A 24,875-nucleotide genomic window follows, 5' to 3' on the forward strand; every position below is an offset into this window, starting at 1 on the left:
CCATTTTAATATATCTACTTAGTTCTATTACTTTGTATTATTTTTTGGTGATTTCTTTGAGAATTATACTATATATCCTTAAAATTTTAGTCTACTTAAAATTAACATTGTACCATTTCACATAAATTGTAGACATCTTGAAACCGTATAGGCCAGTTTACCTTCTTTTCATGTCTTTTATGTTATAGTATCATATATACAGAACCTACATATATTATAAAAACTGCAAGACAGTTCTAATTTTGCTTAGTCATGTACTTTTAAGATTAAGAAGGAAAAATGGTTATAATTTTATATCTGTGTATATGTATGTATAATTTTTAAACAAGTTTGTGATAATAGTTGCATAACTATAAATTTACTAAAAGTCATTGAATATACACTTAAAACAGGAGGTAATTTTATGGTATTATAAATTATGTCTCAATAAACTTAAAAAAGTCTGGATATCCTACCTGCTCAGGTGCTATTTCCCTTTGATCTATGAAGATTATTCTAAAACTAGTCTATTAACACAGCTTGTCTGTTTTAAGAAATCTTTAGTACAGATTAATTTGATTAGGCCAAGTAGGATCACAGAGATTCTGATCGAAGGAGTCCAAAGATGACCGGGTTTCTTGGTGACATTTCTTTTTAAAAATGTGTTTTTAATCTTTTTGGGTCACCTTATAGAATATAGGGTAAGAGAAGAGTTTCAGTACCAGTTCTACAGGTCTCAAAAGACGTGGTCTTGCCCTTCTTCAAATAACTGAAGTTATTGCTTTCTTAATCATTACAGAATGTATAGAAACAGCCCAAAGTGAATACACTAAATTGATAGTTATCATTAGGTATTGTATTTGTTTCATGTTTGTGTGTGTATTTTTCCAGCTTTATTGAAATATTATTGACATATAAAGTAAGTTTAAGATATACAATATAATTATTTGATGCATGTATATATTGAACAATTATTACCTCAATAGGGTAAGTTAACACCTTCATCCCCTCACACCATTATTTTCTTAACATCATGTTTAAAATTTTTCTCATATTACTAAAATTTCTTCATAAACATAATGTTTGAATCCTGAATCAATAATACAAATTTAACTTTTACCTCATTTTGTTATTTCCAACTTTTTACTGTCATTTATAAAATCGTAGAGAAAGTTTTTGTTTATAAATCATAAGCAATTACTGAGTCAAAGGTATGGACATTTTTTAGGCTCTTGTACATATTCGTTAACAGTCCACAGAATAATTATAACTGTGTATATTTTCATTACCAGTTTGAAAAAAATCTCTTTTTGGGGACTGAATTTAGTTATATTGTTTATAAATTTTTTTGCCAAATTAAGTATTAAAAAATTGTGTCTTTATTTTTATTTGTATGTCACGAGTATTTCTATCTTTGTCTAATTTTGAGAGGAGTACTGAGCTACAGTGAGATAATCTTAAAAAAAGTTGGTTCAGATAGGTAAATCATTAAAAATGATACGTACATACCCCAAACATTTTTATTTTAAACTTGAAATATGTATCTGTATATTTTTTTGATTTTGATTCTTTGAGAATACGGGTTTGTTGTTTGGAATAGAATGGAATGTTTCTGGCATAAACCATGTCCGTAGTGCACCATTTATAAGATCCAATATCAGTCCTTCTGTAGTGAGGACGATAACATTCAGAGCAAGCTGAACATAGAGCCCTAGACTTTTATACTTTCATTTTTTCCAATATTTTTTATGTGTCTCACCTACGTCAAAATTTAGAGCAGTTTTTAAGTAACTGTTGAAAGCATTCAACTTAATTTTTATGCAATCAACAACTCTTGGAAGCAAACAGTTCTCTCTTGCTTTTGGTATTTAATAAAATGAGTCATAATTACAAGTTCAACTAATAAAAACAGGCTTAGGAACAAACTTGTTTGATTCTTGGTGAACATATATTTCCACTGGCGGAAGTAGAATTGAGAGGTTGTACTAGAGTGTAGCCTACCCGCCAAGAGCATTGAGGATATTTTATGGATGTATTTGAGAACATTGCCGAATGAATCTAACAAATCATTTCAATGGAAGTTGGTGTTTAACAGATTTTCAGTCTATTAAATTTGGAAACCAGACTTCACCTGTAATGGGGGTAGAAATTAATCATAAATCTTACTTATATCTTGCCTTCCCTTTTCTTTCTTGACTGATTATCTACTGTGTGGCTTGTGCTGTGCTCGGTGCAGTGAATAAAGAGATAAACACCACACAGTTATGCACCCCTTTTACTAGCCAAGACTAGCAATCCTCCGAATGTCTGCTGACCTGTTAAAATTGCCTCATAATGATATGTGTGTATATTTGTTCTTTCATATATTTATTCATCGCTGCAACAGTGAAACTCTCACCATGGTCCTCCTCATGCTCTGTGATATTAATTATTATTTCAGAAAAGGACCACATTGTCTATAAGCAGCAGAGATAGATGAATATAAAGCATGATCTTGTGTGCTATCTTCTCTGCCCTTCCCCACTCTCCCTAGAAATGTTATTAATTAGCAATTCAGGGAAAGTACAATAATGACCATCACTTGTTAAACTTATAATGTACTAGACACTTGCTTAGTGTTTTACAAACATTTTCTTATTTATTTCAATCTATATAGCCACCCTGTGAGGTAAGAATTAGGCTCTCCATGTGTAAATGAGGAAACCGAACCTTGGAAATGTTAAGTAAATTGCCAAAAGCTTCGCTATTGGACTCGATGAACCAGAACTTCTGACTAACTCAGAAACCCTGTCTCTTAACCATTGCACAAAGATATGTGATTGTGAGGAGGACTTGCTCCAAATCATGAGAGAAAGTTTGGATAGTTTTTTCTTTCCTCTAGAAAATTATGTTTTAACATCCAAAGATAATTGGAAAATTGTGTCGAGGTTTAATTGTGTCATTCATATTTATGTAACTCATATTAAATTTAAATTATATGAATTTTTTCTTACTAGCTTATAATTCCCATAAGGCATGCCAGTTGATCAAAATGCAAAGAAAGCTTCTACAATCCCTATACCTTCCTTCTACCCCTCACCCCACTTCTCTCTCATTAGAGTACAGATGATCACCGCCCTTACCAATGTTGGAAATCCTTAACAGTGTTCGACAAATGCCCTTCATATCCAGCCTCCAGTGTATAATCTGATTTAAGTCACCTTTCTGGCCGCAGCTGACCTTTATAACCTCAGTTGCATTCCCAATCCCTCAACCCCACACAACTCCCACTCTTATAGCTCCTACCTAAGACATACGTATATATATCCCCATTTCTAGTTTCACAGAACTCAAAATTTCTTAAACATATGTATTTCAATACTGCTGTGCCTTTGCTTTTGATAGTCTAGGACCCTTGCCACTTATCTTCTGTTGTCGGCCTGGGAAAATCTTGCTTATTCCTCAAGTGCCAATATAAGTGTCACCTTCTCTGTGAAGCCCCCGCCACTACTCCATGAGAGGCAGGGCTTATCACTTCACTTCTGACCATCAAAACATTCTGTTTATGTCTTTGGTAAAGCCGTTAACACATTTGTGTATAGTTCATTTTCTATCTGTTTCTCCTCAATGGGAGCTCTAGAAGGTTACATCATTATGAGTTATTTATCTTTTACACTTAGCACCTACCATAGTAACTTCTTCATGAAACATACTGAATTGTTACTGATATTGATAAAATAACCTTTATTAAGTATCTTCCTGTATCTTAAGCACTGTCTTGATATTTATAAACGTTATTTTATTTAATCCTCATACTCATCCTATGATACAAGGACAATTATTATTCCATTTTACAAATTAGGAAATTGATGTTAAGAGAGGCAAAATAATTTAACTAGAGTAACACAGCAAGCAAGTGATGGAGTCAAAATTTGAACCCAGAGTACCTGACTCCAGAGCTCTTTTATACCAATAGGAACAATCCATCAATCAAATCAAAAAGTTCTCTGGGAAATTATCAACAACTAGGAGATACATTCTCTATTGAGACCAACCCTGAATGGCAGAAGAGGAGGATTTAAAGATACCCTGTCACCAAAAGAATGAGTGAGGTCCTTGGAAAAGGCTTGAGAGGCATTCGAAAAATCTTGTTTGTTCACAAAAAGAGGCTCAAAGAAATCTGCTGTGATCACTGATAAAGTTAGGTTCCGAGAATGAATACCTGGAAAAATAACCCTCATATATTGTTTTTTCAAAGAGTGAACGAGAGAACCAGAAAAGCCTTGTTTGGCTGTGAATGGTGTAGGTCATCAAATGCCTTTTGCAGAAGAGAAGACTAAGATCCAGATTAATTATACAGCTCTGCCTAAGGGCACATGGCTAATAAATAACAGACCTTGGACTAGAATCCCGGTTTCTTGAGTCTCAGTTCGGTGCCCTTTCCACCATAGTGTGCTATATATTAGAGCTGCTGTGTTTCTGTTTAGAGAAAAAGATGATAGACCAAGGCAGAGATGAGTCTTTGAGGAAAACAGCTTGATGCTTTGGGAGCTGGTCAGCTTTTGCCTAAGACCTGCTGCTATTTTGGGCTCTCAGTTTGCTCAGAACTACATACTGCCAGCCATACAAATAAAAAGGCAAGGCTATTATTTAGGCCTCCTAGGTCTGTGCATTCACTTCTCTGCTTGCAAGGGCAAATTATCAGTACATCTCTGTTGGGCTTTTTGAACATAGGATTATATTATCTCTTGTCTTAGCCCTTAGATGTCTACTGGTTTGTCTCTGTTACAATAAATGCACAAGCCTTGCTTTCAGGTTAAGAAAGCAGAGGGAAAAGAAAGGAATCTAAGTCAGTCTTTAACCAGTGCTGATTTCTAATGCTGTTTCTTTCTGTTTCTTTCAGGGCGACGAGGAAGGACCCAGGTAAGATCACATTATTGCTGCTTGTCTGTTCTCGGAATTGAAGTAGAGTGACATTATGGCCTTTTAATGCCCCATGAAGTATGGACAGCCAAGGAATAGCACAGAAAAGGGATCTCCATCTTAAGCCAGGGCTTTGAAGATCTTATTTTGTAAGATTCTCATCTCCTTCCTCATCTATGCCATTTCCTGCCTGTAACCTTCAGATAAAGGTAGATTTTAAAGTATGTAATGACAGTAACTTTGCTTTATTCTTTAGCACATTCAGAATATCTCGTTAAGAAGAGTGGCACCATATTTGAATGGTAATTAGGTCTCAGGCGGACTGATGAGATAAACTTTTACATTGTTCTCTCTTGATTGGAATTGGGTTACATTTTTTTTAATGGGCTCTAGATCCAATATTTTTAATTTCTGATCTGTAATATCTTTTTGTCTGACTCAGGACACCTATACAATGAATCCTAGATCACAGGTATACAAAACTCTTTAGGAAAAAAATGCTCCTTTGTGCTTCTGTATCACCATATGACATTAAAAAGTGCATTTCATTTTTGCCTCAACCTTACAGTGAACCTGGACTTTGGTTTACTTACCTCTTCTGTCATTCTGCTCAGGCAATGAGAACAGGCACTAGGAAGTGCTGCAGCTGTGCCATCAACACAATGACAATCTCTCTGTCACATGGGATCATAGACTATTAAGGCTAGGAGGTATTAAAAAGGTCATCCAGCCCACTGCTATTCAGAACTTTAGTTTTAGCAGAAGCACCTTTTTTTTTTTTAAATGAGTTTTAAGTAGAACCTCAGTGTATAAAAAATAATTTTTCTCTGGTTAAAGTTGGGGGCCACATCTGTTGATGAACCTTCTCTCTCATAATAGACCCTAAGGGACTTCTGCAGAAACCTAGGGTTTTCAAAACTCATTTGAAAATCACTAATCTAGTTCAAGTTTCTCATTGAAAGAAACTAAATGAATTGTCCAAGTTTACTTTACAGGAGCCAGGATTCAGTCCCTTCTCTGTTTTTTTTTTCCCCCCACAAACCAACAAATATAGCTCCTTTTTTGTTTGTTTGTTTCTCCCTTCTCACGTCCTGAACCTTTTTCTTAGTGCTAAATATTATCCCACATCCGCATCTCCTGGTGCTTCCTCCCTTGGGAACTGTGGTGCTCAGCCTAGATCTAGCTCCTTGTCTACTGTGGTAAAGCCACAGGCACCTTGTTTTAAACCCACAGAACCCCAGGGAATCCCTTCAAGCTTCATCTTCCAGCCATTCTAGGAACAGGCTCCTTCTGTGTTGTGGTTCATTTCCTCCTTTCATTCCTTCCTTACCTCCTTTTTTACTCTTTCTTCTTCCCTCTCTTTTCTTATGACCCTACTATGTGTCAAGCACTGTGCTATGTATTGGGTATATAATGGTAACTAAAACAGACATGCTCCCTGACCTCGTGGGTCCTAAGTCTGGTGGGAGAGACGAGCCTATAAACCAGATACTTATGCTGTGGGGGAGGTTTAGGCGGCTTTAGGAAGAGCTCCTAAGTCAGTCCTGGAGGATAAGGGGAGGCTTACCAAAAATAGTTATACATAAACAGGTCTGAAAGATTAGGAGGCAAACAAATGAGGGATTGTTCTAGGTAAAGGTAACAACTTATATAAAAGCTCTAGACAAGAGAATAGTGAAGGAAAGAAAGCAGAGTCCAGACCATTTAGGGCCTTACAGGCCTCCTTAAGGTATTTGAACTCTATTCTGCAGGCAGTGGGAAGGCATTAAAGAATTTTAAACACTAGAGTTTGGGAAACTAGTTAGACTATGCTATCAGTAACGAGAGGCTAAACCAACAACTTCTCTGGTTTTTGACCAAGTCTTCACCACTTTCCACAGACCTTTGGTTTAGAAACACTTAAATTATCTCAGGGACACTCCACCTCTTCTACTCTCAAGACTAGCTCTAGCTTCTTAAAATCTAGGCCAAGCAGAGCCCTAGACATTCTTTCCCAGGAAAAGAGTTCAAACAAGACCAATATAATGAAAACACTTTAGCAGCTGTAATGTGCAGACTCCACAGGGTAGAAATGGCAGTTCTGTCTTGGGAGAGCCTGATTAGGATGAACACTCTCATCTTGTCTTCATGGTCACATGCCAGAGTCACGTTGATTAGAAGAAGACAGGGACCTGATGAGGAGATTAACTCCCTTGAAAGACTACTATTCAATGTGAGGGATTGGCTTTAGAATTTAATTGCAGATACCTTCATGTCATTTTGACAAGACGGTGGTGAAGCATAAAGTTTCTTTACTAGCAACCAAGATGTCAAGCTGTTTCCCTCGATCTAGGCTGCCATGGATGTCAGCAGGAATTCTGTTAAACTGGGACTTGACAGAACCCTTTTTGGTACAATGAGCATGTTTCAATTTGGCAGAAAGAGGAAAGAGGAGTCATTTTCTTTTTAACTTTTAAATTCGTACTTGTTGGTTCCATTCATTTTGCTTGTGTTGAGCTATCATTTGGCTCAATTTATTCCAATTAACGCTTCACGCAGATTGCCTTTGATCTCAAAGTTCTCTTATTTATGATATACACTTCATCTCAATAAGCCAAACAGAGTTCTGTTCCAAAGGCTTCTGTACTGCTGACAGTATTAAATGAGGGTTTGATGTGTAAGGGAAACAGAAAGGAAGTATGAGTCTGCCGGTGCAGGGAATGGAGATGAATCTGGAGAGCCTGAGTTCCAGGTCTGCTTGGATTCTTATACTTGTGTCTCCTTTGCTAGCATTCTTTCCACACAGCCACTTCCTACTGTCTGCACAGAAGTTCAGGGAGAACTGGATTCCAGCCACTCTCCACAATGGTAGAAACAAAGGAAAATTTCTCTCCTATTGAAATGGATTGGTCTGCAATAGATCTATGTTTTCCTCTCTTTCTACCAGCTGGAGTCTCCCTGCCTTTCCCCTTTTCTGTTTTGAGTTCTTAAACTATTTGACATGAGGTGATCATGTATTTGTACTTTTGATCATGTCTGTCCTGTGCCCTGAATTTTATTTTGTCGTTGTTCCGCTAATTAACAACAATAATAATCATAGCTTCCATTTATTAAAAGTTTACTTTGTAAAGTGCTTTATGTATATTCTCATTTAATCCTCATGTAAAGCTTATAATGTAGTTATTATCCTACTTGTAAAATGAGGAAATTAATGCTCAGAAAGATTAGCTTGCCCTAGATCACAATTAGTAAGTGGCAGAGCGAGGACTTTAATGTAGTCTGGCTTCAGGGCTCATGCCCTCAACCACCATTCACACTGTCTCCAAGAGGCCAGGCCAGCGCACTTCTTTTTGTGACCCAGAATGAAAGCCAAGAAGATTCAAACACAGTCCTCAGAGGATCACTTTGGTCTTGTTCCTCTGAAAGCCAAGAAGATTCAAACACAGTCCTCAGAGGATCACTTTGGTCTTGTTCCTCTGACCTGGGAGTTCTTCCTTGCTTTGACATTGAATTGCTGTGGCCTCTGTTTTCTGCAAGCTGCTTCTCCTTTACTTAGCTTTTGTCACTATAAAGAGATACTTCTTCATCTCATCCTCACAGTGTCCTCTGAGTGTCAGCAGCAAAAAAGGTGCTTTTAGACTTCCTGAGGAGCAGCCAGCCGAGCCTTCCTTTGGCTCCACGGAGTAACTGCCTGTTGCCCCTCCATCTGGTAGTTTATTCTTCAAATCCATGATGCAGTCATATAGATGGCAAGGATTCTTGGAGAGCATGGAGGAGCTAAAGTCCTAATATGTAGAACATGGATATCAACCACTGTGGAGTCATCTTTTAAGAGGGCGTCTTTAAAGCCCAGAGTGATTCTTTTTTTTTCAAGCAGAAAAAGTAATTTACACTTTTGGCAGCAATTTTCTGTCTTCTCTATGCTATTATGGGAGATCTTATGTTCGTTCTCTCACATATTGGCTCCTTTTCTATTCCTGCAGGAACCTGCTGAGAAATAATATATATTCGTGGAGAGGGGGTGGCAATAGGATCTGCTGCTTAAAAGCTGTTGTGTAGTGGGAGGAAGTCAGAGAGGGAAGGACCCTTCAACTCTTGTGCTCAGAGGAGAAAGGAGCAAGATCAATATTAAATTTTGATTTGCTGTTGAGATTTTCTGTGACTAAGAGGAAAATGGCTTTTTAATAGTAACAGCCATACTTGGGACTTCTATAGAATTTTTCATCTTCAGAACTGGCTCTTAATTCAGGCAAAAAGCTCCTGCTGAGATCAGTGTGAATCTGACCCATGCCGATTCCATGATCAAACAGGTAGCAAGTTCTGATGGAGCAGGAGCGCGAGGAGGGTCAGCAGACTGCCCTTCTGTTCTTGGTCTGCCTGCCTCTGGCTGTGTGACCTTGGGCAAATCATTTAGCCTCCTTGACTTTTTGTAGTCTGTTTTTATTTCCCTGTAAATACTAACTAGTCTTTTTATCATCCTGCTCCCCACCCAGTTTTTTGGGTATAGTTGTGGGGAGGAATATAGTCTTAAATATGGAGTGGAAAGAATCTGCTTATAGATTCTATAATTTGGTAGATTTTTTTAAATCTCAGTTTTTAAAAAATTTTTCTTGGGGTCATATACTAGGTACATTTTCCCCCCTCTAAGATAATAACCTTATGTTCTTGGATATGCCATTTCTGTTCCCCACTTAGTTTGTAGAGATAAGAGAGATCGAAGTCAGTGATATACTTAGGTTTCTTTTGTCCTCTGATTGCAAATTATGGTTTGGTTTTGCATTATCCTTATTTCAGGAGACCTACCTGGAAGCCAAAGACAATGGCTTTGATACTTGTGACATGGAATGGAACTGTCAGGGCTGCTTATTATACAGAAATGGGGTTCCAACATCTAAGTTGGCCTTTAGCATAGAGAGTCTCTTAACTGTCACATTTCCCTGTTATGGAGCCTGAGCTGATTTTGTTTTCCACTGCTGATGTGGATCGTTTATCTCTACTCACCCAAATGAAGGATGAAGCCATACTATACAGTGTGCTGCCTGTCTGATAAAAGCAAACTTCCTTGCTTAAGTAAGTGATTTTCAGATATTTGCCTATGAGACTCACCACTTTATTTTATGTATGTATATAACCAGAGAATTCATTCACAGCTGGAAAATGTGGCTTATTCTATTTGCCTCACACTGGAAATGCTGACTAGAAGCAGCCTGTACTATAACATTTATCTGCCTGCCTTTTCTGCCTTAATGCTGAGAGAAAAGGCCCAATAGAAAGGGGCCTGGATGTCATTTTGCATGCTGTGGTTTTACTCTAACTAACTTTAGTTCGCCAGCCAATACAGTAGTTTGGATGTTTGGCAGGCTAACCGTGTTTATATCTTTGGCCTCAGAGCTTATCAGAATAATGTTCGCCTCTAGGAACTCTGTTCCCTAATTTCTTAAGCAGGAGACATAGCAGAGGAGTTCTTTCGTTTGTTTACAAAGGCTTTCAGCTGTCCATGGTGTTGCCAACAGCAGGGGTGGAAAGATGATAAAGATCTCAGTCTAGTTTGAAAGAGAGAACTAAGTAAACAGTTTTAATTTCACATTTAAGCACAATATAATAATTGTTACTATAGAGTGAATTAGAAGTTATTATAAAGAAGCTTTTATTGAATGCCAACTATGTGCTGGAAGTAATTTAAACATTTACATATATCATCTCATTTATTTCTTACAGCAGTCCTGATAAGTGGTTAATTCATTATCTTCATTCCTCATCTGAGATGAGAAAACTGAGCCTGAAAGAGACTATATATACATGAGGTCACACACCAAAAAATGGTAGAACTGACATTCAGACTCAAGTAGCACAACTCGAGAATATGGGCTCTTAACCACAGCACTATAATGATTCTCTATAATAAATATGTTGGATGTAGAGTAGGATACAACTAACTCAGAATAGAGAATCAGAAAAGATAACATTTGTGCCGGACCTTGAAGGATAGGTAGAGGTAGGCTTTTCCAGATGGAAAGGTTAAGAAGGTCATCTAGCTGAGAGACCAACATGTCTAAAGGCCCAGAGGAGTGCAGACACATGTGCTGTGTGAGGAATGGTGAGTAGACTCTGGCAGGAGATCAGGTGAAAGATGGGTGAGTCCACCCAGTAAAGGGTCTTGTATGCCATACTGAGGTACCAAAAGGTTTGTATCGTTTCCTGTTAGACTTTACCTCTTCACTACAGCATTGTTCTGTCTATAGTAGAAATGGACATACTTCTGAATCTTATGGGTTTCTTTCTGTAGTCACATCTCATGATTTATTGTGAGTAAGTTGTTTGCTTTCCTTTATGCCTCAGTTTCCCAATCAAAATAGCATATCCTATTATACATAAAGGACAAATACGCTATGAAGCATTGACAGTATTCTTTTGGTTTCTTCTTTTAGACGGAGAAACAAGCAACTATGATAAAGTAGTTGTAAAAGAGAACTGGTTGTTAGATTTATGTCTTATTTATACCCCTATTTTGACATCTCCTGCCTTCCTCTAAAATCAAATTTGGAAAGTAATTAGTTTCTTCTAAATTAATGGGGAAAAGGAATACTAAAGCACCAACATTTTCCAAGTAGATTTAAGGCTATACATATTCTTAAAGCTAGTCAAAGAATTAAACTGATGTCACATTTGTCCCTAAGTTAGATCCAGTGCTGAAGAGTCTGGCTACAGCCTAGTTCTCTTCTTCCCTGTTGTCTTCATAGCCATTTTGAACTGGCACTAATAGGTTTTAGGAAGTCACAAAACTCCGGTCTGTGTTGTACGAATAAGTAAATTTGATGTCATTGGTTTTGCCCCCCTCACCTGTGACAGCCACAGCAGAATTATTGTTAGTGGTGACATTTCATTTAAGGAGAAACCTGCTGGTTTTTAGCATCTTCTCATTTCCTCCCAGTGAGAGTCAGGCAAGAGGTCAATCATTTATTTTTCTCAACACTTTCCAAGGATCCTTCCCTTTTTTGTAAGCTCTATGTGGTTGAACTATATTCACTTCTTTACCCAGAAGCCCAAAGCAGGCATCTGTAACAGATGCCAGAAGCAGAAGCTGGAAAGCTTTTCGTTTAGTTTGTTTCCTTTTTTTCTTTTCAAGTTGGCATGAGGTTTAGAGTTAGTGGGTGCAGATTTCTTTAAAATTAGACCTGCGGAGAGGTAGCTTCAGACCTCTGAGATGGTCAAAAGTCGAGATATCACTGGGATACTCTAAATGGTAAAGTCTTTGCCAAAGACCAATATTCATGCGCCTGTGCTTGTTTGGACTCAGGACCAAACGAGCGGTTATAGGTTTATACAAGAAATGATTTCTTATCCACAAGCAAGGATTTCAGGGAAGAAAAACAATTTCTTATGTAAATGCTTCATTCCCCCCACTCCTTAGCTCCACTACCAATTGTTCCCTGTAGGTTGCAATGTGGTTGTAAAACAGAAAAGCATTTTGTTTCCTTGGTGAGTACATGTCTCCTTCTCCTCTGATTTCATCAATTCTATTTAAAGGAAAGTGAGATTGAGCATGAGAAAAACAGTGTAGAGAAGGAGGAGCTGACAGAATTGCAGTGAGGTAGAGAAAGAAGCATTTCTCAGCTGCCCCTGGCTGCTAGATGCATCTTGATCTAGATGCTATGGGGGCTGTGTGCTATTTTATCCCACTCAGGTACTGCCACTCAAACAAGGACCAGTTAACATTGACCAAGCTGCCAGCTTCAGAGTTGTCCAGGATTAACAGCTAAATAGCAGTAATAATGAAGCCTCCTTATATGTTGAACATTAAATAGGAGCTAGACCTACATATATTATTTCAGAGCTTTAAAACAAATCTGTAAGGTATAGTTATTCTAATCTTTTTACAGATGAGAAAATTGATATTATAAGAGGTTAAGTGATTAAGGTATGGTCATATAGTTAGAAAGTGACTCAACCAGAATTAGAACCCAGATCAGACTTAAAATTCTGTGCTTTCAACCATTATACTATATACCGCCTTTCTTGGGAGATGGAAGATTAATGTCTTCTAATGTCTTGGCTGGGAATAAGTAAAGTTAATGGATGGAATTGTGACAAGCCAGCAGAGATTTGGCATTTTATCAGAAAGTTTTTCATTTTCTTTGTCGAATGCCAACAAGCAGTTTATCTGAGAAGGAAGTCAAGGTGGAGCTTGCCAGAAAAATGACTAAGGTGAAATGAACAGGAACTTCTCTCCCCAAACAGGTAAACATTAGTTTATTCCCTAGCTTTTGTGGAGCCAGCAACTGCCATTGCTTCTTCTGAAAGAGACACTGTTCACCCAGTGGCAGGTGCAGGCCAACTGTTGTCATGGCAACAGCAGGAGAGGCAAGTAGTTTAATTCCAGAACTGATAATTAACTGGGGGGTATGGTGGGGGTGGGGAGAGAAATGGGGAGATGATTGTTTTGGAAGGGAAAACTTAGCAATTACCGGCAGGCTGCATAGATGAAAAGGCCAAGCACAGATGCTTCAGCCCAGCCTGCCCCTAGGTCAGTGCTCATCCCCTCTGGTTAGGAATTTTTGACAAACTAAAATGAAGAGTTGAGTCCCCAGCCAACCAAGACTCTTTAAGGAACTAAATGAGGAAAGAAGACTATTACATAGGCTGTGAAAAAAAAATGTGAGGGGCCAGATAAATGACTTACCCAAAATGACATCCTTCTGCCTGAAGCAGTCCAGACATGCTATCTAAACTCAGCAGGAAGAGTTCATGCTTGAGGATAAAATAGGACTCACAAAGCATACCTGTTGTGAATTTCTATTTCTGTGGATGGAATGGGGTAGAGTGACTTCTTAGAAAATAAAAAGAAGACTTGGAAAGGTGATGGATTTGTTGTTTAGGTACTTTGCTCATCATGGCTATTAGTTATAAACCCTCAGAGATTGTAATAGTGAAAGTAAGCTAAGCATTCCACATCAATTATCTATCTCATTTAATTCTTACAGCAACCTAGGATAAAGCTGCTATTATTATTCAGGACTTAGATATGTATGTTCAGTACCTTACCTTATATCATGTCAGACTTAGATATATATGTTCAGTACCTTACCCAAGGTTACAGAGCTAGTAAATCAATATACTGAATCCTATTATCTTATTCATTTGTATTTATAAAATAGAACCTATACTACTTTATAGAGAAGTCATAGTCCCAATCTAGAACAAAATCAAGCTTAAGTAGATATAAACAGTTACAATTAAAAAAAAAAAACACTTTTTTTCTAGTAGGACTAGGTAAGTCAAAAAATAAAAATAACTGAATGAGCAGTATTAGAGAATGTCCTGTCATGCTTTTGAGATCCTTTGGACTTGTAGCTCATAGATTAGCCCTGTGTCCCAAGCCTTAATCAGGTGAATGCGTGAATCTTGTGCCACAAGGCAAGTTAGAGCTTGGAAGAAGAGGTGACTTAGTGACATTACACAGAACAAAAGACTGTCCCAAACTTCTCTAGTGATAATTTTAACAGAACTTCCATGGTTTATGTATTTTTCATGGGAAAAATGCTATAGTGCATGTAGCCAAGACTTCTCTGTATTCCAAAGAGAGGGAGAAGGAGAAGGAGGAGAAGAGGGAGGAAAGAGGGAGATGGTGGGGGCAGAGGGAGAGGGAGACGGAGATGGTGAGGGGAGAGAGAAAGAGAAATTTTACTTTAAAACAGTGAGTCTCAGTAGGAGGAGAAACAGCATTGATCAGTGGTATTTATTGAGCACCTGCTTTGTTCCAGGCATTGTATTTGGTGCTGGAAATACAGTTTTCAACAAAACATTTAAGGTCCATGCCCTCAAAGAGCTTAGGTTCTAGAGTGTCAAGTAAGGATTGAGGAATGTAAGTGGTATGTAATTTAAAAACACATTTTAAAGAAACCTAGTTCCTTCCTTAAAGCCTATTATAGGAAATAAAATTTTCCCAGTCCTTCTAACTGGTAGAAAATGTGCAAAAGATAGAATAAAAGAGAAGTATAGATTGATGATCACTACTTAAAACTATGAGCTCCCCTCTTTTTTTCAGAGGTTTGACAAACTAATAAGTTGATGTTGCCTTTGCAAATGAAACAATTAATATCAAAATTTTGGAGCTCAACTGACAATAATTATGCTGGAAAATGTAATTTTTGCCTGCATAATAGAGGTAGGATTATTTCAAGGAGATCTCATTAATGTGCTGTTCATCAACAAAGAACAGTGTGACCTTTCTCTTATTAGATTAGTGCGGGGTCATGATGCAAAAGGCTGTTGGAATAATTCTCAGTCTTCTGTTCTAAGAAAATAAATTAAGCACTGTCTAGAAGTCCAAATATGGAAATTGAAATCATTGAAGACAAAAACAGTGTGGCCACTCATTCTGGAATCAGCATAACCTTCTGTCATTTCTGTAAGTTTCATTCTTTTATTCATTTAACAAATTTTTATCAAGTGTCTGCTATGTGCCAGGAAGTGTTAGATGTTAGAGCTATAGTAGAAATTAAAACCAAACATAGTTCTTATTTTCACGGTGCTTACTATGTAGTATTTGCTCTTTCCTCCATATTTCAGGGGCATCTATTCCATGTCTGCTTAACTCTCTGAAAGCTTAAAGATTCAGCAGCCTACTAAAATGATGCATGTCATGTACAGTTATAAATGGAAATCTCCCAATGCAGGGATTCCCAGATATATTAGACTGAACACTAATTACTTGAGTTGTTGACTACTTCTTTTAAACTAGGGTCCCATGGTTCAATAAGTTTGGCAAATGCCGCTTTTTTCCCCACCTCTTAGAGTTCCACAGTTAGGCTCTGAGTAACTCAGTGATGTTCGTCTTCAGTAGAATTTCTCCGTCCTTCAGTTTTCTCATCAGTCATTAGGGCTAATAGCACCCACTCAGTCTGTGTTAAGGATCAAGTGAGATAATACATGTGTATGAAAGTATGTAAGAAATGCAAATAAGAAATGTAAATGATGCTATATACCCTTCAAAGTATAGAGCACTAAACAAGTTAAGTAGAATTGGATGATATAAAGTCACAAAGGTTTTTATAATGGTATTTGTTAAGGTATAATTGTATTTACAACCTGAAGTTCATATATAAATCATTTAAACAAACATTTACCAGAAATAACAAAGGAAACAAGAAAGTTGACCTTGATTCAGCACAGTTACAATTTATAGACATCTCTGCACACAGACATCTCATTTCCTTATTCTAACAAACCTGAGAGGTGATTTTGTTATCTCCATATTATGTAGATGAGTAATTTGAATGAGAATAAGTGACTTGTCCAAGGTTAGCCAGCTAGAGCTAGAAATGGCAATAGTCAGAACTTGAATTACATCCTTATTCTACATCCAGTGCCTTTGCTCTCATAGCTGCTTTCATTCAGAACATAACTCTTGTTTTCCTCCTCCCTCTCCAAAGTGCTTCTACCCATGAGTTCTTCTCAGTAAATGGCATCATGTGTCTGAGGCTAGTAACCTAGGAGTCATATTCAATCTCTCTTTTCTTCATATTCCATACTTAATTAATCATCAAATTCTCTCAGATTCACCCTCAGGTATACATTAAATATACACCAGGAACTTCTTACCACTACCACCACCCCATTCTGGTCCAACTCACATAACTTCTCGCTAAGAATCCTACTGCTTTCTCCTTGTTACCACTCTTATTCATCCTTCCCCCATCTACCTCCACTCCCCCTTATTTTCTTGTTCACATAGACACCAGAGTGATCTTTTAGGATACAAAGGATATCATGTAATTCTTCCGTTTAGAATGTTCCAGTATGAGTTATATCATGTTTGGAATTTGCTTCAGAGTAACCTGGGTGAAAGGGGGCCTATAAATTCATACAAATTGCAGCTCCCACCTACCTCTCCATCCTCATGCCTGCCACTCACCGCATTGTTCTCTTCAGTCACACAGCGTTCTTACTCTTCTTCACACAGGCATGGTCTTTATTCCTACTTCAGGGGCTTTGTGCTTATGTTTTCTTCTGTCTGAATGCGCATCCCAGATCTTTACATGGCTCACTCTCACTTTATCCAGGCCTCTGCTGAAATATTACCTCTTTAGATCTTCTGCTTTGGTTATCTGCATATACTTGTCACTAGATAAGAATGTATAATGTATTTAACTTATTATTTTCTTTCTTCCCCAGTAGAATATAAATGTCATGAGTACCCTGAAAGCTTTGCCTTTTAAACCACTGTATTCTTAGTGCCTACAACATTATAGGCCCACATTAATTTTTTGAATAAATAAATAGCTATGCAAACCCCATTTTCTAAGTTGTGGAGAGAACTCTGGTTTAGAATAGGAAAATCTTAGTTTCACTTGATCCCATTCTCAATCTGTCACCTTGTACAGGTCATTTACCTTCAGCCATTATTTGGGAGTTTGCTTTTGTTATTCACAAAACTCCCCAAGTGATAGAGTTTGGGGGGCTGGGTGGGGATTAAATGAGCAAATGTATATGAGTCCTTTGAAGATAATAAGATGTTACAGATATGGAAGAAAAAGCCTGTATGTGACTTTCAGAGCCTGATCCCCTCAAGGGCAGTACTGGTAGGGAATTTACACAAATCCATTTCTTAGTATTTCTCTGCAGCTCTATACTTTTAAGGCTTGGCAGAGACTCTACCCTGGTAATGTTAGAATCGTAAGCCTGAGAGCTTTCATTCATCCTCAAACCCTAGCCTAAAGAACAACTTGCCCAAGCCATATGGTTCTCATATGACTATGTGAAATAATGCTTATGCATCATAGATTTTGCTAAGAACCAACTAATATTAAAGTATCGAGGTATAGTTCACTTGAGCAAGACTTCCTTAATGATGGGAAAATCTTCTCTTGATTATTCTCAGTCTTATTTTGTTTCTCAGAACATGCCATATTGTGTTTAAATAAATGAGTAACACTGTCATCACAAAAACGAGATCTAACTTTAATGCCGTTCAGAACAAGAAAGGCTCATTCCATGTGGTTGCCAGATTGATTTAAAGGAACTGACCCTTCTGTCTTAAATACTGTCCCCCAGGTGATCAGGACTCCTTTCAAAGATTTGTACTCTCTGCTGACTTCTGCTTTTGTCCACTCAGCCTCTGTGGTGGTCTTAGCAGTTCCATCCTCCTTCTCCCATACCTCATCTAAGGAGCCATCTGTCTTACCGCTCTGACCAGCGTCAGCACTTGTCATTCTGAAACATTTCTTTCTCGATAGAAACTGACAGATAATGTAGTGAAAAGTTCTAATTGCTGTAAGTTGTGTTATCATTTGTATCATGGATCCTATAGCAATGAAGTTCCTTACCAAATATGTGAAATACAGTCGTTCACACAAAAGACAGAGAGGGAGACGGTTTCTTTGTTAAGAGGAGAACTAGACTGTTCTATGACCTTAACCTGTTGCTACCTCTACTCTCAGGTTAGGGGGAGGCAGGTAGAGAGGGAGAGGAGCTGTTACCTGCTTCTGGAGCCTATCTGACGGCTGAGACAGATTGTGGTACCAAGAGGAGTTTCAGTAGAAGAGACTGGCTCTGAAGTGTGGGGCTACCTCCACTTAAGGTCCTTTGGTTCTTTCTTAATTAAATCAAATGACAAATGTTGGTTCCATGTTATAATGATGAATAGGAGAAAAGTAACTGATTTTCTGTGATAGTAACTGGTAAAACTATAATAGAATCCACTTATTGAAAACTAAGTGCCCAGTAAGTACTAAGCAGTTTACACGTGAATGTTGGTCTGGGCTTTGAGGCTTTGTGTTCATGGTAATCTTTCAGTTGCATAACAGAGGTATGCTAACATTACCTTAGTTAAGGAGAAGTTGTCGTAAGAATGCTCAGGTAAGTAAAGAGGACAGAGAACAGTCTCGGCCTCCTTACATTCCTCGTGGAAACATCATTCCAGATGTAGTGCACACTGATGGCCAGTGTCCATGATGCCTCTTCAGCAGCAGCTTCTGTTGCTATCCCTCCAGTGCTCTGCTATGGGGAGAGTCAGCTATCTTTCTGCTTTTTAATCTGTACAACTCCTACCTTTTTTCAAGGTCCAACTTAGTTCCCTCTTCTTTGAATCCTTCTTTGATCCTCTAGTTTTCATAGTTCAGTTTTGGACTTACTACTTTCTCCTCTGTTTTGTAATTATCTGTATGCTATGTCACACCAATAGCCTGTGAACTTCTGAATAGCAACATCTGTACTTGATTTTTTTAAATCTCAGCAACACATAGCAGTTCAGTTATACTGTTTGCTAACTGTATATGTGAGCAATACTTTGCCATGTTCCAAACTTGGAAAATGACTGACTGGGACTTGTGCACCCTTAGCCATTCCTTAGATAGTAACAAACATGGCCATAATCGCTAAAACTGATTGAGGGCTAACTATGTGCCAGGCGCTGTTCTAAGAGTGTTACGTGTCATGATTTTATTTAATCCTTATAATATCCTCACAGGTGAAGAGGCTGTTACCACCCCTATTTTTTAGGAGAATTTAAAATGAAAAGAATAAATAATTGGCCCAAGATCACACAGCCAATAAATGGTAAAGGGCTGGGGTTTGAACCAAAGCCGTCTGGTTGCAGAGTCTATGTTCTTAGTCACCTCTCTCTGCTGCCTTCTTCAAATCACTATTGTAGGCTTGCACAGAAATGAATGAATGAATGAATGAATGAATGAATGAATAACAATTTAAATATTTAGTAAATAAATATTAAATGTTCTCCCATGCACATCTGCTCTAAAGAGAGGTTTTAATCTTTTCTACTTAATATATTTAATCTAAAGAGGAGTGTTACTCTATTTAACTATTTTAATCTAAACTATTCTTTGCTGTTTTCGTATAAAGCTACACATGAGCCCTGTCTGCTGTTTGAGCCTTCTGAGAGGGGCAGGGATGCAGTAGGGAGAGTTTTGCAGAGAGTAAACTGTTAGGACTGTGGTAAAATAACCCCTGGAGAGGTTTGGATAGTACTTTCTCTGTCCTTGGCAAGTGGTGGGCTGCAAAGGTGCTTTCATAACAGTGGCCACCCTTTCAGCTTCAGAACTGTGTGCCTTGTGCATGAGGAGATTGGAGAACAGCATTCTGTCTGAGCCAGCAGTAGTGCAGGCTGCTGTCTGGAAAATCAGGGTGAGAACTTAAATATATAATTCTGAGATATTTCCCAAAATAGATAGACTTTTTGTGCTGATTCCTGCTTTTCCAGTTGAGGCCTGACCATTTCCTCTTTCCTCTTTTAAAACAATCTGTCTAGAAGGTGTTTCTCTTCCTGCCCACCTTTGAGTGATAGGGCTAACATCTGAGAAGAAAGACGTCATCTCCCCCTCCAAAGGTTATGTTTCTGAAAACAGAACACAACTTTCAGTCTTGAAAGTTGTTTAAAATTCAGTCTTTGACTCTGGAGTTCTGAGTCAAAGTGAGGAGAGCTCAAGCCAGACATCTGACTCCCCTGAGGACTGGAGCTACAAAGGGTGAGCTCTTGCCCTGAATCAGCCACCATCAGTTGGTAAAAACAAGTCTTTAACTGAACCTTGACCAGGTGCTTAGGTTTGTGATTCAATGGAATATTTGCCTGCAAGTAGCTTACAACCAAGGGGAAATGGCGGAAGCTAATTAAGATTATAATATGTGAAATGATCAGACAACAATAAGATAACACATAATTAAAAACCAAATGTGTGTTTCAAACTCTAGCAATTTTAAGAGTTCTCAGAAACAGTGTAATGCACTGGTTAACGAATATGGGCTTTGGAGTCAGAGGTTCTAGGTCTGAATTCCAGCTTCATCACCTATTAGCTATTTAACCTTAGCCCTACTATTTAAACTCCCTAGGCCTTGGTTTTCTCAACAGAAAAAGGAGATAATAATGGTGTCTAAAATAAGGTTACTGTGAGGATTAAGGAGATAATTATTATTCGTTTAGTTAAAAAAAAAAAAAGAAAAGAAAAACCTGTTGAGTACCTTCTTTTTGCAAGGCACCGTTATAAGTGCATGGGATATGCAAATGATCCAGAAATCTCAGTGATAACAACAAACATTTATTTCTCTCTCATACTACATGTCTACTGTGGTTCAGCTTTAGCTCTGCTCCTTTCTCCTTCATTCTGAGGGAGGTGGCTAAGAACATAGAGTTTGCAACCAGATGCTTTGGTTCAAACCCTGGCCCTTTACCATTTACTGGCTGTGTGACTTTCGGCCAATTATTTAATCTTTTCATTTTAAATTCTCTTCATCTGGAAAATGGGGAGTGGTAACAGCTTCTTCACCTGTGAGGATGTTATGAGGATTGAATGAAATCATGACACGTAACACTCTTAGAACAGCGCCTGGCACATAGTTAGCCCTCAATCAGTGTTAGCGATTATGGCCAAGATTGTTACTATCTAAGGAATGGCCAAGGGTGCACAAACATGGCAAAGTATTGCTCATGTATATAGTTAGCAAACAGTATAAAAGACCTGCGATGTATTGCTGACATAAAAACAAGTGCAGATGTTGCCATTCAGAAACCCCCTGTGTGGGACATGCTGGAAAAGAGAAAAGAGCAGAGGCAAAGTGTGCAGCCGACCCCAGTAGAGCAGGGGATCACTGTTGAGGCTGAATGAGAAGTGATTTCAGATGGAAGGAAGTATCTTGAAGGCCTACAAGTTTACAACGTTATTGCAATGATTCAGATGAAAGATCTTGAAGTTCTAAGCTTGGATAAGAGCAGTAGCAAGGGGAAGAAAAGACTAGGTGGGGAAAACATGGGAAGGGGAAGTGGAGAGGACTTAGTGAGTGGCTGCGTTTCAAGAATAAAAGAGAAAAATGGAGCTAAATCAAGAGCACTGGCTTCCTAGCCTAGCTCTACAATTAGTTATATAGACTCAGACAAGTCATTGTACCTCTCTGGGCTTGAGATTGAACATTTATAAAATGAGAGGTCTGACTTTGATGGGGTCTTGAGGTTCCTTCTAGCTCTGCCCATCTGTTGCTCCAAGACTCCAAGGTCTTTGTCTTAGGAGACCACAGACTACAGGGAGTGGTGCTATTGGGAGGGAAGGTTGGTTTGGGGAGAAAGATGTTATAATAACTGTTTTGCATTTATCTTATCCATTGGGTGTGCGCTTTTCCTCTTTGCCTTTGCTCATACGTTCTCCTTGGCTTTCTTGTGAATCCAAAAATGAGATAGAATTTATTTTTCCTCTTCAAAGTAGGATTCTTGGAAACACAGAAGGCCTTGAGGTCATGGAACTAATGTAGTCTTGCATACAATGTTTCTCCAACATCTTTTGGTATCCGAGCATCTTTATATACTCTTCTAGCATATTTCACTTCATGATGACATCACAGTGTCAGCCTGGGAGTCTGGGAGAAATCTTATTTTCCCCCACCCCCACATAGCCATAGAATTAGAGACTTCTGCCAACTTTTCCTCCTTCTCAAGGGCATGCTTTTGCCTTTCTTTTATTTTTACTTGCTCCTACCCTTGGGGAGAAGAGTAACTTCTCTGATTGGTGAGAGTCTGGCAGTCATTTGGCCTCTCTTCTCTGTTGTACAGTGTTAATGTGTTAATCACTGCACTGAAAAGACAACATGGCCCTGTCTTTCTTTTTTGCTTTCCTAGATCACTCGATTTAGGCAGGATGGGCCATCCTTGCTCTTTTCTCTATTGCAGTAAGCAGATTAGGAAGGAATTGCCTCTGATGGACCCAGATAGGTCCTTGTTTCAACTCCCCATTAATGACTAGATGAGTAAATTAAGTCATTCCTTCCCTGGGATTCAGATAACTTTACGTCAGTGAGATAGTTGGCAGAGGAACCTACTGTAGCCGCAGACACCAGTCCATCTCAGTCAGTACTGTATTTTATTAACAGGGTCTTCATTAACAAAAGTAGTACCTTGATCGAAGTTCAGCTTATTATGTCTCTCGCACTCCTTGTTTGAAATTGGAGAATACAGTGAATAGGTGACACCATGACCTTCAGCAGAACCCATCACAGTTGTTAATGGCTTGCTTTCCCCCTTCCTCAACTTTGCCAGTAGGAAAGTGTAGTTACTGCTAAAGAGGAGGCTATTCTCACCACACATCATAAGAAGTTTGCAAAGCTGAGTTGCCATCAACCAGTGTCTACTTGACCCATAAACTCTGTTTCCAGAATCAATCTAGCTCCATATCCTGGCATTCTAACCATTTCAGGCAAAATGTTGGGTTTGTACTTTTTTAAAGTGGTCATTTTAGTTAATGATTACTTTGACTTTTCAGTATTAAATTTATTGTACAATATGAGCTCAACAAAACAGAGTTGCACTTAATAGTTTGGAGGGTTTTAATCTTCCTATCTTCATCCCCATTCTATATATCCCATGCAGTATTTTGAAATACATTTTTTTAACTGGAAGATACTTAAATTCTGACATCATGTTGGTACTTTTTTTTTTTTTTTACTATAAGTGAAAGCTCAGTTGAAATGGTTAAACCAATTTATATAAGTATTTGTAACTCAGTTGATTTGTAACAGAAAAATTTTAAATCTTAATTATTGTTTTCAGGACCTCTCCCATGAGATGAAACTGATGGGTGTTGATTTATTCTACCAGCATGTATGCCAGACAATGTGCAAGGCACAACAGAGATAAAGAATGAACCATAGTTCCTGCTCTCAAGGCACTTGTGGTCCAATTGAGAAATAAAACTCACGAGCAAAGAATTGTAATACAATTCTCATACTGAGAAGAACTCACATAGAGAAACGCGTTAATTGCTATGGGAGTCAGAGTAAAAAGTGACTAACTCTTCCTAGGAAATCAGGGAAGATGTTGACCTGTTCAAGCCAGTGACCCAAACAGAACTATACAACAGTAAGTTGATTGGAGGAAGGTGGAGAATGGACATCATAATAGTAAGATCTGTAAGTTATAAGGGGATTTTGAACTGTGGTTCACAAGGGGCAAGTATGTACTCTATCACTATTTAAGTCCTTTGTCAGCTTCATGCTTTATTATGTAAGAAGAGAGCTTTGCCAACACTTATCCTTCTGGTTCTCAAAAGAGCATGGCCATAATAGAAATAAACTTGGCAAATTTTGAGGCTGCCATAATTGGAGGCTTTTTCAACTTTGAAGTTTCATTTATTCATCTATTCATTCTCTCCCCCTCTTTCTGTGCAATCTAAAAGGAAGAGATTTAGTTTTTTTTTAACCATCATCTACTCTCTTGGTTGTTTTCTGTTATAACTATGGCTCCTGTTTCTTATTTTATTAATCAGAGACTCATTGTAAGGAACAGAAATCCATCCAAACTAGTTCAGATAACACAGTGGGGTATGGAAAGGAATCGGTACATCTCAGGACGTAGCTGAAGGAAGTATTTCTGTGCCTGGTGGAGATCAGAGTGGGAATTGGTTATGAAAAGAGATATCAGTCTCCATTCTTTTCATTGTTTCTTTCTCTTTCCTGCTTCACTCTCTACCCTGTGGAGCAGCCTCTTTTGTTTACTTCTGTCTCTCTTCTTCCCATTAACTTCAGCTTGCCCTGGTGCCACTTTGGCCACAGCTCTATAGCAATTTTATGATGCAGGATTCAGTATTGCCTCACCACAGTCTCAAGAGAAAACCAAGCCAATTTCAATTAGCTGTCCTTGTATTAGGTTGTCGTACCTCATCCAGTCAGCTACAATTAAAAAAAAAAAAAAAGTGTGCAGGGGGAGAGGTCTTGTGGATTATAGGGCTTCTTCTCCCAATGGCCGGGGCAGGACAGAAGGGTAAATTGGGAAATATAGGCAAAATTGAATTATATTCCATTATGCTGCGCTAGAAAGGTGAACCCTAGTGTATAATGTAAGATGGCAATTTAGTGTTTCTTGACACAATTATTTTAATAGTTAGACAACAGAGTGCCCGTGTTAGTATCTAGTGTCCATTCCAGAACAAGTTCCATTTCTTACACACCTAGCATTTCACAGATAAATAGAATAGCAATCATTCAACCAGCATATAGCTTCTAACAGCACTCCTGTTTCTCAT

At 38.2% G+C, this 24,875-nt stretch overlaps 1 protein-coding gene across 4 annotated transcripts in view; it reads left to right on the top strand.

Moving 5' to 3' along the window:
* TRIM44 (tripartite motif containing 44) overlaps positions 1 to 24,875 on the top strand; it is a 105,843-nt gene that overhangs the window by 48,385 nt on the left and 32,583 nt on the right. For 2 of the 4 annotated variants that reach the window (XM_023528678.1, XM_023528677.1), the window contains 2 exons: positions 4,862 to 4,881; positions 23,656 to 23,713. In XM_023528678.1, the coding sequence (XP_023384446.1) occupies positions 4,862 to 4,881; positions 23,656 to 23,692 (57 nt within the window). In that variant the 3' untranslated portion in view covers positions 23,693 to 23,713. Of the gene's footprint in view, positions 1 to 4,861; positions 4,882 to 23,655; positions 23,714 to 24,875 lie in introns of those variants that run through there. The other 2 variants (XM_011356830.1, XM_011356829.1) reach the window with 1 other exon arrangement.

This window comes from Pteropus vampyrus, unplaced genomic scaffold (genome assembly GCF_000151845.1).
Source record: "Pteropus vampyrus isolate Shadow unplaced genomic scaffold, Pvam_2.0 Scaffold31, whole genome shotgun sequence".
Classification (NCBI taxonomy): domain Eukaryota; kingdom Metazoa; phylum Chordata; class Mammalia; order Chiroptera; family Pteropodidae; genus Pteropus; species Pteropus vampyrus.